The 17,433-nt window shown below is 36.7% G+C and overlaps 1 protein-coding gene across 8 annotated transcripts in view; it reads left to right on the top strand.

Moving 5' to 3' along the window:
* DGKB (diacylglycerol kinase beta) overlaps window positions 1-17,433 on the top strand; it is a 350,303-nt gene that overhangs the window by 274,654 nt on the left and 58,216 nt on the right. For all 8 annotated transcript variants that reach the window (XM_054161138.1, XM_054161140.1, XM_054161144.1 and 5 more), the window contains one exon: window positions 3,389-3,584. In XM_054161138.1, the coding sequence (XP_054017113.1) occupies window positions 3,389-3,584 (196 nt within the window). The remainder of the gene's footprint in view (window positions 1-3,388; window positions 3,585-17,433) is intronic.

The raw sequence follows: 17,433 nt of genomic DNA, 5'->3' as shown, positions 1-17,433 counted from the left end.
AAGTGGAGGAGAGATACAGAAGTTCTAAAGGGAAAACAAAAACTAAAACTATAATGTCTCATTAAATGAGGCTTAAGATTGTACAGTTTAGAGCACTTGCACTTTATTTCTACTTCAGGATAAAGGTGTGTGAAGGCTATTTAATGAGCATAGGCGTAGATGTAGTTTAAGTGGAGAAGCAAGGTCAATACCTGCAGTGCTGTAAAAGCATCGTGGGACCAGAGGGTGCCTCCTATACCACCTGGTATGAATGATTAGGGGAAAGGAGTTTAAACAATCATGTAGTCTTGCATGCTGTGGCACTGGGTTACACAACAAAGCCTTAACCTCAGCTGTTTTCAGGCATGGAATTGCATGTTTTCAACTTAGAGACAATCCAAAAATATTTGATATAAGGAATGAAGTATATAACATAATGCCCTGAAAGGGACTGAGGCCAGGAAAGAAAGCAAAAAAGAGCTAGAAGTCCTAGTGTTTATTTCTGACCTAGGTAGGCATACTCCACATTTTAAACTCATGCTTTTATTTTAAGCAGCACCATTGGATTATCTGAATGTTTTTGTTTTGAAAAGGAACAGAACACATCTCTGGTTTGTTGTTATGGCCTATGAATATGTTAGGACAATGCAGAGCTACCTGTAGCGCAAACTTCTTGTCTGTGTATGAACAAAAGAAATCCTCCTTCACTAATGCAGAAAGTTCCTCGCCACTGTGGGATTCTGAGGCGTAGTCAAATAATTGTCTTAGTGTACTACCTGCTGTGTTCAATATTGAGTGAAAATGGAAGCCAGACCCTGTGCCATCCTATTTCACAATTCTTCTTTTATTTAAATAATTCCAGTCAGTTTGGGGGACGCCAGACCTTTATAAATTAACAGCAGGGAAATACCAAAGGTGTCAGATTGCATATTTATCATCTTTCTCGTGTAATACTTAAATATGTATTAAGAAGTGACTGACATAAATTAGGCAGATTTCAGAAGCCACAGGCCGTGGCTTGTAGAGGACCCCCTTCTGCTTGACATTTCATCCTTGTCAAAGATCAAATTATTTTAATTTAGGCTGCAAATTATAAGAAATGAAGACTTCTTTGTGGGAATTCCCTGTGGTAATCTGACTTTTGTTGTTACTGCTGCTTGTCAGTGTGCAAAAGATATAATATGCATGCAAATAAGGTTAAAAAATATGTACTATCTAATTATCCAGCCAGTACATTCCACTTGAAGACAGTGGGAGGCCTGACACACAGTATGTGTTTGATTCATTGAGGCCTGCAGGGTATTTACACAAGATTACTTTTAATTATGAAATTAATATCTGTTTATCTAGAATGTATAGCAGTAAGTGAGCATACACATGAGCAGAATTTTTAGTAAAATAAATCATCATAATATTTAATACATATAAAATACAGAGGAGAACCACAAGTTTCCTTCCAAACTAACAGTGAGGAAGTGCAGACCCATGCCTTTTTCTTCTAAGAAAAGTCTGATTAAAAAGTTACACTTTCAATTACAGTAGTTGCTACAAAATACCAACTCGCTTCCAGATATGGGGTTTTTTTTTCAGTTTTAAGATTTCCCTTTATAATTCAGAGGTTTTTAATTTAATTCTTGAAGAGCACATATGAAATGTAAGTGGAAATTTAATGTTGAAATTGTTCAGATTAACACTCTTAGAAGCAGTAAGGAAATGCAGAGAATGCAGTTGTTGTATTTTGTGATTTCAGGGAGGTTTAGGGTAAACAAATAATTTTGTGCACTTATTTTTGACTAGTATTTTTGTTTTCTTCTTCAAAGCTGTGATAAAGGTTTAGGCAGAGAGAAAAAAATACCATTGACCTGCAGTACAGCAAGCTGCCAGATGTCAGTGGACTATTACTTAAGCATGGTTAATTATTTTTCCATTTTTCTTCCTGGTTATTGCATATTGGAATTACAACAAGATCCTTTATCAATTTTAAATGGATGACTGGACCCCCTGATGTCTTGCAGAACATTGCAGGAGTTGGATCTAATGTTTTAAAAACATGCCACTATACACTCTAAGGTGTGTGTGACTTGCCAGGGTATCTATATGCCACTCTGTCTCCAGCTAAGCTGTTAAGTGTTACATCCTGGGAACTTTGGCTTTTGCTTTGCCTCCCACCTGCAGGTTCAACTGTAGTAATCTGAAGTTGGGTCTTTTTTCCTTCTGTGGAAGTTCTTCGGTATTTTGCTATGTTTTATATGGCTTAGGACCTCCACTCGATCCTAAACCAATGCGGTACTAGAGATGAGGACTTAGCCTTAGTAAATTACAGTTAGCAAAGGCTGGGTGTATCCTATCAAGCTAGGTACCTTTCTTTTGGTGTGTGTCAGGCGAACTGTGTTTGCAAATGTAAGGCTTGGGTCACCTGAGAAGTATGCTGCAGTTTGTCACCAAACAGGCTGTGAAGTTAAGGTGCCTGAACTCTGAAGTGAAAATGATGGTCCCTTCAGAAGATAGAATTTGAAAATAGATTTAGCAAAGGAATGTGTATCTGTAAAATGCCACAATGTTACAGGAAGGAGAAGTACACACGAGAGACTCAAGATGTCCTTACCACGATGATTCCATTACTAAAGGGGACTATCACAGAGTGGGATTTCTTCTGTGTGTCCACTAAGTCTTGGAAGGCTTTAGAGCACTGATACCTCTTCTTTAGCTCCATATCCTATGTTTTCCTATGGCAGTGTTGCATGTTTCAGAGGACTGGTTGTTAGAAGTTCTTGGACAAGAACTGCTGTAGTTGCATGAGCATTTTGCTGTACCTGGTTTTACTAATCTTACCTCACAGCAGAAGATATTTGTCAGGCATAGCCCTATACTATTGTGCTAGTTGTGCCTTTGGATTGAAACCAATACCTGTGTTCTCAGGGCCTGCTTATACCCTTTTCCATGAAGCTGTATGTGGTTTGTATGCAGGGACTTTTACGTTAAGCTTCATGTGTAAAGGACTCACGTGTAACAATGCCAAGTATCATTGTAAAACCATAAGACAGGAAATATATCTGGAACAAGCAACTGCCTGTAGGGAAACTACAAATGTATTTCACCTGGGTCAATGAATAGGTATCAGATAACAAGATTACCAAATGGTCCCACCCTTAACCAATCTAAAGCTGAATGGGAATCAGGTTTTGCCTTCTGAATGAGGATATGGTCCTTTCTCATATCTCCTTTTGTGATATAAATACGTATCTAAAGTGTAAATATTGAATAAACCATTAACAGTGCAAGAATAGTAACTTATTTAAGAAAATTGATAGGTAGAATATTCTGATTTTTCTTTCTCTTTTGCTGCTTTCTCTCTCTCTCTTTGTTGTTTTTTTTCCCCCTCTTTCCTTTTTTTCTCCTTGCTAATCAGTGTGATGGAATTCAGCTAGACTTAATCAATATTTCTCTGGAAGGAATTGCCATTCTGAACATCCCAAGCATGCATGGTGGATCGAATCTTTGGGGAGAGACAAAGAAAAGACGTAGCCACCGTCGGACAGAAAAGAAGAGGTCAGATAAAAGAACCACTGTCACAGATGCCAAGGAATTGAAGTTTGTATGCCAAGGTAAGATTAGAGATTAATACTGCACATCTGGCTCCATAGAGTCAACTCAGTTGTATAATTGTCCTTGTATTGCTTCTTGTCAAGGAAAAGCATAGACAGTTCTTAGCTATTTATTTTCTTATGGATTTAGCTTTTCTGATGGGAAGCGCTGGAGCAAAATCATAAACAAAGTCATGCTGACAATTAGTTTTTACACTTGCAAACCTGCCTCTGATGTTACCTGTTAAGCAGACTAAGCACACCATGTGGCACTGTTTGCTACTACAATATTCAGTCCAGAAGCACCTAGAGTTTTTGGAGTCAGGAAATGCTTACTGTGCATTTATAATACTTCGTGTCAATGTGCATAAAACTTGGGGATAATCATGCCTTGTTTCTAACAAACTTTGGCCAGGGGCTGTGGAATATTATTTCAGAGTAACAGCAATCTGTCTATACCTTTTATTTTACTATACTGTGATGTTGTATGCAGTCCTTGAATGCATATGTTAAAGCTTGCTTGCATGAGTGTGATCCATCTTTTCAGTGTTCATATACCTTCCTGACAAAAGATACAGTAAATAGTAATCTCTGTTCTCTGGACTTTGTTTGTTTTACATTTCAGCAGCAGTACTTTTAAGTCACTAGTTCTGCCTTAATTAATACGTGTTGTACATGAGCTAATTTCTTTGGATGAGAGAATGCTAGAAATAAAGTAGTTTTCTATGGCTTGGAAGTTGCAATAGCTACTAGAACTCAAATTTTCTGTGTTTTTAGCAGTCTGACTTTTGTTCTCAGCATCTCAAAGTAAATAGCCAATGCACTCTGTCAGCTGAAGTCTTATCAGCCACTAAACTGTATTATGTCCTGATGCTCAAGAGATGGAGGGAGGGTATGGGGTAATGGACTTGCCAAAACCTTTCCTTTTGTGCTGCTTCTGAGCATGGAGAGACAGGGCATTTCACCTTTTGACAGTAGTGAAATAAAATGTTACAACCTTTTTAATTACTGAAGTTAATGTATGTTTGATACATGCATAGCACTGACTTCAAACTACTGGCCATTTTTGGTGTATTAGAAAGGCATTGCTACACTCCATTTCCATTTTCCTGGACAGGAGAAAATAAAATACTAATAAAAATATTGAAGACTGAACAGAAGATCCTACAGGACCTGTCAGAATGCTCATAGTTTCTAATCACTTTATATGCACTGTGGATGGAAGCAGATTCATCCAAAAGGCAAATTCAAAGCAGAGACTGACTGCAATATCATGAGATGGAGCACCTCTGTCTCCTCATTGAGTACATGGATAGTATTGTCGGTTACCTCTACAGTAAGATTTTAGTTACTTAGCTTCTTGGTTTTCTGAGTTGTCCATGTTTATTGCATTCCAGTTTACCACACTGACCAGTCTTGTGGATGAAAACTTTAAAACAGAGTAGGGGCAAGGGGGCACATGTTCTGAATGCAATTTGGTTGTTCAGTCCATGGAAGCAGGTTAAAACACCACAAAGCACCAAAATGCCTGTGGTGTGCAGGAAACTGGAAAAGCCAAGTGACATGGAGGGATGTCATTCAAAGAACAGAATTTAGATAAGTAAAGGTGGTGCACACATGAGCTGGTCAGTTTCTAGACATCACTACATCACACACCCTATTGCACAGTGTGTTCCCTGCTAATGCTTCTTGTATTCTTGTAGCCAGCAGGAGGTTGATCTCTTCTCCTAGGCAACCAGCACCAGAACAAGAGGACACAGTCTCAAGCTGTGCCAGGGGAAGTTTAGGCTCGAGATGAGGAGAAAGTTCTTCACTGAGAGAGTCATTAGCCATTGGAATAGGCTGCCCAGGGAGGTGGTGGAGTCACCATCCCTGGAGGTATTCAAGAGGGGATTGGATGTGGCATTTGGTGCCATGGTTTAGTCATGAGGTCTGTGGAGACAGGTTGGACTTGATGATCTTTGAGGTCTCTTCCAACATTGGTGATTCTGTGATTCTGTGAACATTTGAGAATCAACTGGTTTACCATGTGCATCCACTCCTGCTTTATGCTGTATAGTAACTTAATTTTGTGAAGATTCTCAGGTTAGAGTGTGCTTCTTCATCTCAGTATTCAAGATTATTGCTGGAATGGAAACAATCAATTTTATATCTAGGCTTTTCCAACAGTTTTAATAAATATAAATCAATGCACAGTGGAAACAACTATCTGCCTGTCGCTTCTAAAGCACTACGATTTCTTTACCTACCATGAGCCATGTACATTCAACAAGATCATCACTGCAGGAAAAAGACTCAAAATTCTGGGAAGGTACATTCCACTCTTTTTGATTTTCCCCCTATTTACTGTTGTCAGTAAGGCTTGTGCAGAAAGGCTTGTATTTTCTCTGTCCTTCCCATTATCCAGCTTTGCATATTCAATACCAATACCACAATTTGGATGTCTAAGCAATCAAATGGACAACTGCATGGAAAAAATCTGAATATACGCAGGTAGTCTGTAAACCTTTATACTGAAACGCGGCAACTTCAAATGTATGCTATTTAAATACATTCCCTGCTTCTCTCATTAGGAGGTGTGCAGGTACACTAAAAACCAGAATTTGACAGTGATAGAATATAAGTATGTACATGTAATGAGAAACTTACTTTAATATTTTCATGTAATACATATATCAAAATATATTTGTCTGGTTAACTCATTGGAAAGAATTTATTTAACTGTGATTTACTAAATATTATCCCAATCTTTGTTAACAGAAAAAAAAAGTACTGCAATTTTCAGTTCAGCTCTTGTGCAGAAGTATAGAGAGTCTTTCAACAAATGTTATTAGGGTAAAAATCTGTTTGTTTGGTTTTTTTTTCTAATGTAATTTCATTTTAACTTCTAATTTATCCTTGTCATTTCTATTGTACAAAATAAGTTAGTTAAGAACCACAGATCTATGTGACACTTTCAGAAATTGGATTATTTAATTAGTGTTTTGGCTTTATGAATCTGATAACTTGGCAAGGTTTCAATATGTCTTTTTGTTTTAAAATCTTCTAGATACTTTTTTTTTTTTTATTTCCCCTAAGTACAGATTTTAGAAGCAACTGTGAACTATCCTTGAACACTATTTGGCCAGGATTTTTGTTTGAATATACACAGACACTGACAAATGCCAAAACTCAGTGCTTTCAAAAGATGAACATACTGCATAGAAACTGAAGTATGAGTTGAGAAAGATGAATGTAAATAATTGAGCTACTTGTTGTTTGGAAATTACATCCAAAACATAAGTTGAATCATGGCAACATATCTTGCATGACATATATGCCACTTATGTCTATTAAACTTTTTTTCCCTGTAGAGACACTTAATAAAATTGTCAAACCTTTTGTGACAAAAAGGAAATAATTATTTTGAAAATCTCTGTAGTAAACTTTTTACTCAGTGGAGTAGGATTGCTTTGGAGTAGAGCTTGTTATGTTTCAATTTGCTTTCCTTGCTGAATTTCAGTTAGGACCCTTAATCTTTTAAAATCTCTGTTGGAAACACATATGTAACTTGTTTTTGCATGAGTAGTTCCAATCACCTCAGTGGGCTCCTTCCTGAAGACTGCATATATATGAACTCTTAATGCATTAAACCTTTAGACTCTAAATATTTCAGTGCAGTACTTTGTTCCTACTCATTTTGTACATCACCAGCTACACTCACACTTAACCAAATACTTACCAAGTTGATTTGCACAGCTTGTTGTAAGCCATCGTGAGCTAATTCTTAGCAACATGCCAGACTAGTAGACCAATTCATGACATTGTGCATTCATGTCACAGCACCTAAGCACAAACTGAGCTTACCTATATGATTTGATTACTCTCTGTGGAAATATCTGTTAATAACTGCATTTTGACTTTCTGAATGGAAATGCAGAAGTTTTGCAAGTAGAATAACATGTATACAGACAGTTTACTGCAGTGATATGCAGAGACTGTCAAGACCTTAAAATACTTCAAAAATGTCTATGCATGGTAGGAGAGATGAAAATACCTTTCTTATTAGGTATAAAATTCCACTCTACAGGGGAGGGAGAGAATCATATCACAAGCATCCCTATAGGCAGGGAATTCTTGATAAGAGTTCTCTGAACAACTTAGAAACTTTGTTTACTAGCAGACTATACTCTGATCAGGTGATTTCTTGCAGTTTCTAACTCTCTGAATTTAAAATTTAGACACACTATTAATTTTAAGGTCTCCTAATTATGAAGTTAGAAACTGTTTTCTATCTGCGCAATATGTTTATACTCTATAGACTGAATATCCACAGTGTATATTCACTATTGGTAGACCAGATTATTTATGACATCATACAAAGCATGTATGATGAAGTCTTAAATGCTGTGGGTAATGTAGTGCCTAAGTAAGCTAATCACCCTTGTTTTGTATCTTGTTTGAATGTTTTGGGGCAATTTGACCATTAACACAGAAAAAATTATCTAATTGTAGCTATTTCGTATATCATCTATGTTAAGAAATTTGACTTAGAGAAGCAATGTTGTTTAGACAGAGTAAATAAGTAAAATAATTAAATTTCTGCCTCAGCAATCCTGACTAGATACTATTGTGCATATGCATATGCAGCTTGATGAAAGCAAATAGTGGTGATAACAATTTTAGTGATCAGTGTTGTAGTGATCTGTGTTATTTTAGGGAAGGAAAGGGTAAAAGGTAAAATAAGTTGATCACAATTATCAGTTTAAGAACTTGAAGTAATACATTTGGTATTCAGAATTCAAGGAAGCAGAAGCATGTCCAACTAATCAGAAGCAGTGACTAAATCAGTTAAACATCAAAGGAAATAATAATTACACACTGTTCTGAACTAGGCTCAAACTCACCAGAACAGATAACAGGGATGTATAAACTTCTCACATTTGAGAAAAGATTATAAGTGGCTTGCAGGGTTTTTCAGGAGCTGTCTACACAAACTGAGGTATATGTCTCTATCCAAAATGCAGATACAAGCAGGGCATGTATGTTGGAAGTACTTTGCTAGGTAATACACATAAACATTTATAATTCTGTGGAAAATAACAGAAAAAGAACAGTGAACCTGAGAAAAGAGGAAGCACCGAGCACAGTAATAGAAAAATCTGTTGATGCATTTCTTGGAAAAAGTGACAAAGAAGACAGCTTTCTCAGCCAAACTCTGACTATAAAACTGTTAGATAAGCATAGAGACTACCTTCTGTTCAAATCTTACTGCATTTAAGGAAAAAGATCTTTTCTCTGTAATGGTAAGGCAGAAGTATGAAGAATGAAAAACTAACACTGGTGTTTTTTCCTAATGAAAGCCTCCCCAAAAGACCTGCAACTTGTCTAACAGATCAGAAAAAGTAAGAAACGAAGTTTCCTTAAAAAGCAGTAAAATAAGTTACATTTAAAAGGGTTATGGCAGATCCTGTCTCTCAGTTCACAAAATAAAAAGGCGCGCCTGTCTGCCTCTTTAAATAGGACTGATGGTATATGTCAAAACATTAATTATATAAAGTTCAGAAATGTCCATTATTATTTCAACCTAAACTACTGCAAAACTTATGTGGAACTGTTTTCAGTGATGTAAATTTAGGCAACATGCCTATGATGAGTTGTAATCTTACATGAATCTAAAATGCTTTGACTGTTTCACTCACAAATGCATTTCTTTCAGTTATAAACCTGAATTTCTTTGCTTTGGAAAATAACACAAAATTATCCTTGTATGAATATCCCTCTATGCAAAGGCAGGAAGCAACTGAGAAGTTACTTCTACTGATACAGTAATTCTGTTTTAAGTCATCCCTCTAATCATTAGTATCTTATCCCTGTGGAGACAGTGGTTTCAGGAGGGTGAAAGGAAGGAAGGAAGGAATGTAGTGGTTTTTCCTCATTAACAAATTCCTATTGTTTTGTTTTACTTTAAGCAATGAGTTTTGAGTTTTCATGTGATGTAAAGGTGAGAAAGATAGTGAGGTACTCAACATGACAAAGTGAAGGCATTGTAGGTAATTTTCCTATCTCAGAACCTTTTAGATGACCTTATGAGGGACAGGTTGGTATTTAAATACCTTTATCCCATACTAGTTACTGAAGACAGTGCATCTTCAACTCCTTACTTTTAGTGCATTTGCACATTCTCTGGAATGATAGGGGTAAATGGGGCTTTGTCCTAGCCCCTTAGTTAAATTGTGAATTGCATCCATTAGTTTGTGAGATCTGAAAGGGTTCATGTTACCAAGCTGTTAAAGACCACACAGTTTTCCTAGTTAGAGAATGTGAGCTGGACAGTCATGATTTCATTATGCTGTTAAAAGAGCCTTTTCCCCTCTTTGGCCCCCAACCCCCAGCAGCAATCTTTAGAGTGCCCTCTTTTCTTCTATATGCCTTTATTACTGGAGAGGTAGCATTCAGCAAAAGGCTTACTCATATAAGCCTGGAGGATAAATATATGTAAGGCAAGTGTCAGGAGGATGGACCTAGGCTCTCTCAGTGATGTCCAGTGATCGGACAAGGGACAGCAGGTGCAAGCTGGAGCATAGGAGGTTCCACGTAAACTTAAGTAAAAACTTTATCACTGTTCCAGAGCACTGGAGCAGGCTGCCCAGAGAGGTTGTGGAGTCTCCTTCAATGGAGACATTAAAAACCCTCCTGGATGCGTTCCTGTGTGACCTACTCTAGGTCATCCTGATCTGGCAGGGGTTTGGACTGGATGTTGTGAGGTCATTTCCAACCACTAACATTGTGTGATTCTGTGATTCATAGTACAGTTTCAATCTTTTAGAAATATAAATACAATTCATTGGTGCTGTGAAATACTGATTTTATTGTTATTAGGAAGCAGTAGGACTTTGAAAAATTACTTGATAGGCTGATGTGGTTTTATATTTATAAAGAATGTATATATGTTTCTGAGCAGTATAGATCATGGTAGAAAAACAATTTCCTTTTATTTACAAGGCAGTTGAGATTGTCATTGTATTATACCCTTTGGTGCACAGAATGTTCATTTTCTTTCAAACCTTATTCATCGAAAGAGGATAATTATGGTATATTTCACAGACTGCCAGAAGGAAAATGTATCTTTGAAAAGTTTCATTCCCCTTAAGTTGCTCATTTTCTATAGGAAGACAGAGCTATTAAGTAACATACCAGTGACAAAGATTGATTAAAATGGCATAAAGGACTATCTTATCGCTAAGTACAGGGATTTACATGTATAACTCCTATGACATTAAATGCAGTAGGTGAAATTAACTCTAGCTATTGTATAAAAAAAGCCCTGGTAAATTGGTTTGTGCAGAGAACAAGGTGAAGGTGGGAGGGATGGCACGTTTAGCAGTGAGACATATTGTTTTAGGGTACACCTACAATGAAGCAAATAATCAAACCAGTTCTGTGCCAGCAGCATTAATGCAATATTCTACTGGGACTCATCTTGCTGATGTGGCTAAGCTTCCTGTATTCAGCTGGCTCCCTAGAGCAGCTCACATTTCTCTACAGAGTTCAAGTTAAAGGAACAAGGGATATGTCCTCATGTAGAACTTGTTCAGGTCCTGTGGCATGCATCAGCACAGGTGTCTGCAGAAGGCTCATATGACCTTGCCCACAGTACTCCCAGTGCTTAACTCTGCTTTGCTGGGAGCCCTTCATGACTCTTTCACCTTATTAATCCAGGTAAATCAATCCTTGCCTGTATGATGGTCATTATTTCAGACATGGCAAATGATAAGGGATATGAATGGAAGATACAAATCTTTCAATTTTATGGTTTTTTTCTTTTTTATTTTTTCCCCACTCACAACAGAATTAGTAAAAGGTACAACTTTCCACCATAGCAAAACTGACATGCTTACCCAGGGTTCTTAATTGTTCCATTTTTAGTACTGAACACAACGGCTTTGCTGGTATTTATCTATTTCACTTGAAAATGCACCTTACAGGATGTAAAGCTTGGTAATGATCAGCTCCTTTGTACATGACGGGACAAGCTAAAGTTTGCCTTCTCTGAACTCTTTCTTTGAGTCTTTCCTCCATGTTGATCTTTGCTCTGACTGTAACTTCATATTTCAGCAACCTGGCACAGTGGCAAGACTATGGTGTGGTCAGTCTAGAACTTGGAGTTTGCTAAGATTGCAGATGAGTAGCTGTTAGCCACATTTTATTCATGGCAGAAAAAAAAAAAGTATTTGTTTTAAGAGCATTAACACAGTTGACTCCTTTTTGGCTTAATTTCACTAGTTATTATCAGACTTACAGTAATTAATAACAAAGTACCATCGTTTAGAGCAGATTTCTGCATTTTCTATATACTGAAATGTGGATGAGATAAAAAAATAATGTTTCAGATGATAAAAAAAAGTGTGAGCAATGTTTAACAGATTTTGGGGGGGTCCTAATCACATAAATAGGTGCCTTTTCCTTTACTTCAGCAAGAATTCCATAGCAAGCAAATGGAAAAAGAAATTAATTCTGTGTTAGATACATTGTATGTTGATTTTTATGTACAGATGTTTAATTTCTTTTACCTTTTTTTTTTTTACAGAAGCATACATTCTCATTTTTGAAGGGCTTAATTTTTATTTTGCTACTGCTATATGGCATGAGTAGGAATTATTGCAGAAGTGTTTAACCCATCTGAGACTGGAAAGTAGCCCCATCTTCATTATAACATAACCATATCCTGTTATGTTACTTTGATACAGAGTTTTTCTTTAATTAACAAAGTGAAAACATCTGTTACTGTCTCAGCATAGTTTTTGAGTTTCACATGGGTTTTATAATTTATGTGGGCTTCAGCTTCTGAAGTTTTTCAGATATAAATTATTTGTAAATGCTACTTTTCTTCCAAAAGCTTACAAAGAGTCAGCAATTAACTAACTACAACAGGTGTTTCCTTTCTTGGGGAAAGGAATGCATATGATTATTGTGACTTAGATTCCTGTGTGAGTTAAGGAATTGGGCTGCTAGTAGAAAACATTGCAAGCACATGGAAAATCGTCAAAGTGAAGTAAAAAGCTTGGATGAATTTGAGTGAGAGTTTTAACCCTTTTGGGCTCTCTTTACAGGCGAATGTTGTAAGTGATTGCCACTCCCCACCCCACCCCCCCTTCCAAATCCTGAATGGGACTTGATATGTGCGTATGTGGTTTAGATTTCCAGTAATATTTTCTTATGCCAAACATATGTTTTTATATTGTGACCACTGTACAAAAAGCTGCAAGAACCATTTTGCAATATTCAATTTGTTTAATGCCAAACAAATATTCCCTAGAAATGTCTGATAGCATATTACTGAGGTTGTTTGCTCCTTTAATCCTGTCCCAGATGCTTGAATCTTTAAGGATACAGAAATAAAAATACAATAGCCTAACAGATCATTTTGGCAGATGTAACACATAATCACGTCCTCTGATCCATTCTACTTTTCTGTTACTTGCTAACAGAAAATTTGGAGTTCCTGGAGCCTCTGCAAATGGTGTCAGATTGACAGCAATTTCATTTTAACAGCTTCAGTTAATGTGCTCATTAGTATTACTACTAGAAAAATAAGTATGATATTCTAAAAATACAGGTGAAATGAAGAACCCAGTAAGACCACAGGTTGGGTGGTCTTGCATTATTTGCATTACTCATTAGAGGTAGAACTGGAATTTACAGGAGAAAATTGGTGTTTGTGTATGAGACAGACATATGCAGGAAAAGAAGCATGTATTAAAGCAAAAATATCAAGTTCAGTCTGTTGCATTAAAAAAGCTGAATTTGTTCTGTTCTGCATTTTTTTCCCCTCACTCTGCAAAGATTTGTGTTAACCAAAGCATTCTAGTATGTGTAGCTATAAATACACATTAGAATCATAGAAGTATTTTACTAATGCCTAATCCCTCTGAATGGAGAGAGGGCTTTTGAGATTTGTTTTTGTTGTTTGGGTGGGTTTTTTTCCATATTTGCTGTTATTACCAATTTAAAGATTTAATTTTTTTCTTCTTTTTTCATTTGTTTTCCTCATATAAGCACCCAAGATCTGTTAGCGAATATAATCTTAGTAGAATACTGTGCAACAAAAGCGCGTGTCCATCCATGCCAACAAAAAGCACTGTTTGGTAGTAGAGGTGGATTTTTTTCAATCGCATATTTATGGAGAGTAAGCATAAGTCTGGTGATATTGTGCACTTGTGCTGATAAGTCACATTAAAGGAGAGAAGTTTCAGTTGAACCACGTCATCTCTGTCACCTGCTCCATTTTTCCTGCTGCCTTTAAATCGTCGCCTCCCTCCTGACACTCTTAAGCATTGCCAGTAAACCACCAGGCTGTTTATAAGAGCACATTGTAAAGTAGGTTGTATTGGAAAGTATGAGCCGCCCGACAAATTAATGGCATTGTGAGGTGCTGCCTGCTGGGGTGAAAATAAATTGTAAGAAAATATAGGGAGACAGGTAATGGGCACTAGCTATGCTGCACAACACTTTTCTGACTGCTGCTGACTGTGTGCCAATAGATATGGCAATAACTGTCAACAAGATTTACAATACTTTCACATTTACACAGTGAGAGTAGAAAGGTTGAAAGAGTTCTATAATTTTATTTAAAGTTTAGCACCAACTATTTCTGGACCTACCATTTCCAGGCAACAGGGTTACAAACACACTGCTTAGCTTTCATACGTGTCAGTGGGAGGGTTTTTTTATTCTCATCGGAAGTCCTTGAAATTGGACATAAGAAAAATAGTAGTAAAGCAGGGCTATACATGTAATTGTAAAATCTTAAGTAGGTACAGATTTTGCCATTTATTGTATATGTTGTGTTTTCTGATAGCACTAAATCGTGCTAACTATCTATAGCCCCAGCGGGTGGTTCCTGCAAGCAATACGTTTTCTAGCTGTGCTTCTTTCCCTGATACTGAGAAGGCACAGCTTAAAGTTACCACTTTGGCTTTGTTGTCCCTTTGGCAATGCATTCTGTGCTGCAAAAACCTGTAAGAGGCTAATTGAACAATTTGAGAGGCCCATTGTGCAAGGCTTAGAAGTTGTCCCACCAACCTCCTTAGTATTCAGTTGTATGTCTTTACACTTACAATAACTTGTAATAGTTGCTAGCACTGCAGAAAAAGTGAAATTATGACTTAGATTTGAAGTTTGTTTTTCTGGTTTGCACATCCTCAGTGGAACTCATAAATACTTTCTCTGTGTGTTATTTTATAATGAAGACTCTGTCAGTTAAGAAACTTCTTTTTATCTTATTAGAAAGTCTTGCATGTGTTTTTACAGTGGCTTCAGCTGCCAACCATTTAGAAAACTTTAAAATATGGACTAGAGCATCTGTGAGTGTGCAATAAATCAGACATTTATTTTTTACTTTTTTTTTTAATGGGGGTCTGGTATACTCCTGAATACAGGAAAAGAAGTTATATGCTTCAAATAAAAATAGACTTTTTGGAGCCCAATAGATAATCTGAGGCTGACTAAACAATTCCTTGTATTACTTTTTATGAGCTGTATGAACAAATTGGCAGTTAGTGGTTATTATTTATTTGTTCTGTGATAACACCTGAAGGTCTTGGACACTAGATGCTTTATAAACATAGATCAAATGGACATTTCCTGCTTGAGGGATCACAGAACCAAAGGATAATTTAGGTTGGAAGAGACCTCTAAAGGTCATCTAGACCACCCCTCTCTGCTCAAAGCAGTTCTAATTAGATTGGGTTGCTCAAGGCCTTGTCTAGAATTTATAGTCCACTGAGTCTAAGAATTTGTGATCTAAAGTTCATTTTCTAAAATCTACAGGTTGGGTTCTTAAATGCAAGGTTAACAAGTCCAATCTCATACTGGGCAATTAATATGTCTTTTGTTTTATTTCCATCTTTCTTATTCACTTGATCGTGGACTTAGCTGATCCAACACTCCTATCCCAGAGTCTCCTTCTGCTCTCTTAGAAATCAGATGACTTCTCTGCTGGGGACTTACAATCTGGAAAGGGCTTTAGTATACCCACCCATTGTGTCTTCTGGAAGGCCTCCCCTCCCCTCCTTTTATTTGGACTTTATATGGAAAGTTATATTCTCAATTATTCCTAAAGTCTTCCCATATCTCCATATTTGCCTGCTTCATGTGTTTTTAATTTTGATTTTATCTTGTTCTGAGAAAGTGACTGAAAGTTTAGGACCTCTGCATTCCAAAAGGCTTGCATACCTGTCAATATAAGGACAATAAGCTCTATGGGTTGCAGAGGGCCTCATATTTAGATTTTCCAAAGCTTCTCATAGATGGTCATTTTCTGTTGTCAGCTGCGGGGGAAGCACCAAACTATTCATGACTAAAGGTCTTTAATTTATTCAGTTTAAAATGTTATTTGCCAGATTGGGGATGTTTAGAACCATTACCAAAGAACTGATAAAATGGATGATTAAGTCTTTAGAGCATGAAAAAGTTATGTCAGTAAGAAACAAATCAGCAATTTTTGTTATAACATCGGAAATCATATTAAGATGTAGACACTTTGAGAATTACTGAGTAAGACGTAATCAGAAGACATTTAAAACATCAGAAAATAATTGCTGTATAATTAATTTGGGGGTGATGGAGTTGATTAATCTAACTCCATGAAGCAATTTGTAAAACTACAGTTTTCTGCAGGTGAAAATCTCTGGTTAGTCTCTCATGTACTGGCAATGCTTTTCATCTATAAAATTGGCACTCCGTTATCAAAACGTATGGAACTAGGTGTTTAGATATCAGTTCATGGGGATATATAAGATGGTTATTTTAAAATATTCTTAGCCTACAGACCCTTTTGTATGGTGAGGAACAGGTTAGTTCAAAAAATCACTGTGGAGTAATCGCTATTCATATATGTGTCCAGGTTTATAAAACTTGGCCTGATGAGTACCTAAGCTATGTCTGGGTGCAAATATTACTATATTACCTTGCAGTAGCTTAATGTAACTTCTATTTTAAAGTAAGAGTCAACAATTATTAATATAAAAAGGAGAAGAATTCTAGATTTGAAAAGCCCACTGGAGAGGGTGGAAATTATGATAGGTACCTGACATATTTGTTGGATTTTTTTTGGTTGGTTGGTTGGTTTTTTTAATGACATTTCACTCTTCCTTTGGGGTTTTCAATTGTATCACTTTTCTGCTTACACTCTATTGAAACAGTTACTTGAATATAAAGAATTAAGAGCTTACATTATTCAGACCTCTGTGAAATAATTTCTTCCTTCTTGAAAGAAAGTACAATGAACATCAAACCTAATATGGTTTGCTGTGATGATAATTTTAAAATATTTATGGTGTTTGAAATGAAGGTGGTCTGCTGATTACTGTGTTGGATGGTGACCCCCTACTAAAGCAGTCTACTGTGTTGCTACAGACTTGTCTCAGAGTTACAATTCTTGTGTATTTGAAAAAGTCAGTTTAGCAGAAATAAATGAACAAAAAAGATTGTGGAACAGCATATGAAAATCCCCAGTATGTTATCCCAACTAGAAAGTACTGCAGTTATATTTCTTGCATGTTATTCCCCTCATACTTCATAGAAAAAAGCAAATGCAGGTGAATGACCGACAGGGCTTTCCCGCCTGGGTATCTCTCTGTCCTCACTAAAACTGCTTGACAAAGAAGTCCTAAACAGCTTCTGTTGGCCCTCTGCCTGAGCTGCCGAGGTCAGTTGCAGATACCTGTATGGTACACAGAATGTTGCTGGTCTGTCTATCTTCTTACCACATCAGACATATTCTTAAGCATGAAAACTTGACATCGTAGTATCATAGTATCAGTCAGGGTTGGAAGGGACCACAAGGATCATCTAGTTCCAGCAGAACTGCATTGGTCCAGTAATAATT

This window comes from Dryobates pubescens, chromosome 4 (genome assembly GCF_014839835.1).
Source record: "Dryobates pubescens isolate bDryPub1 chromosome 4, bDryPub1.pri, whole genome shotgun sequence".
NCBI classification, from domain to species: domain Eukaryota; kingdom Metazoa; phylum Chordata; class Aves; order Piciformes; family Picidae; genus Dryobates; species Dryobates pubescens.
The sequence above is the reverse complement of the archived record's forward strand: the minus strand, read 5'-3'. Positions and strand labels throughout refer to the sequence as shown.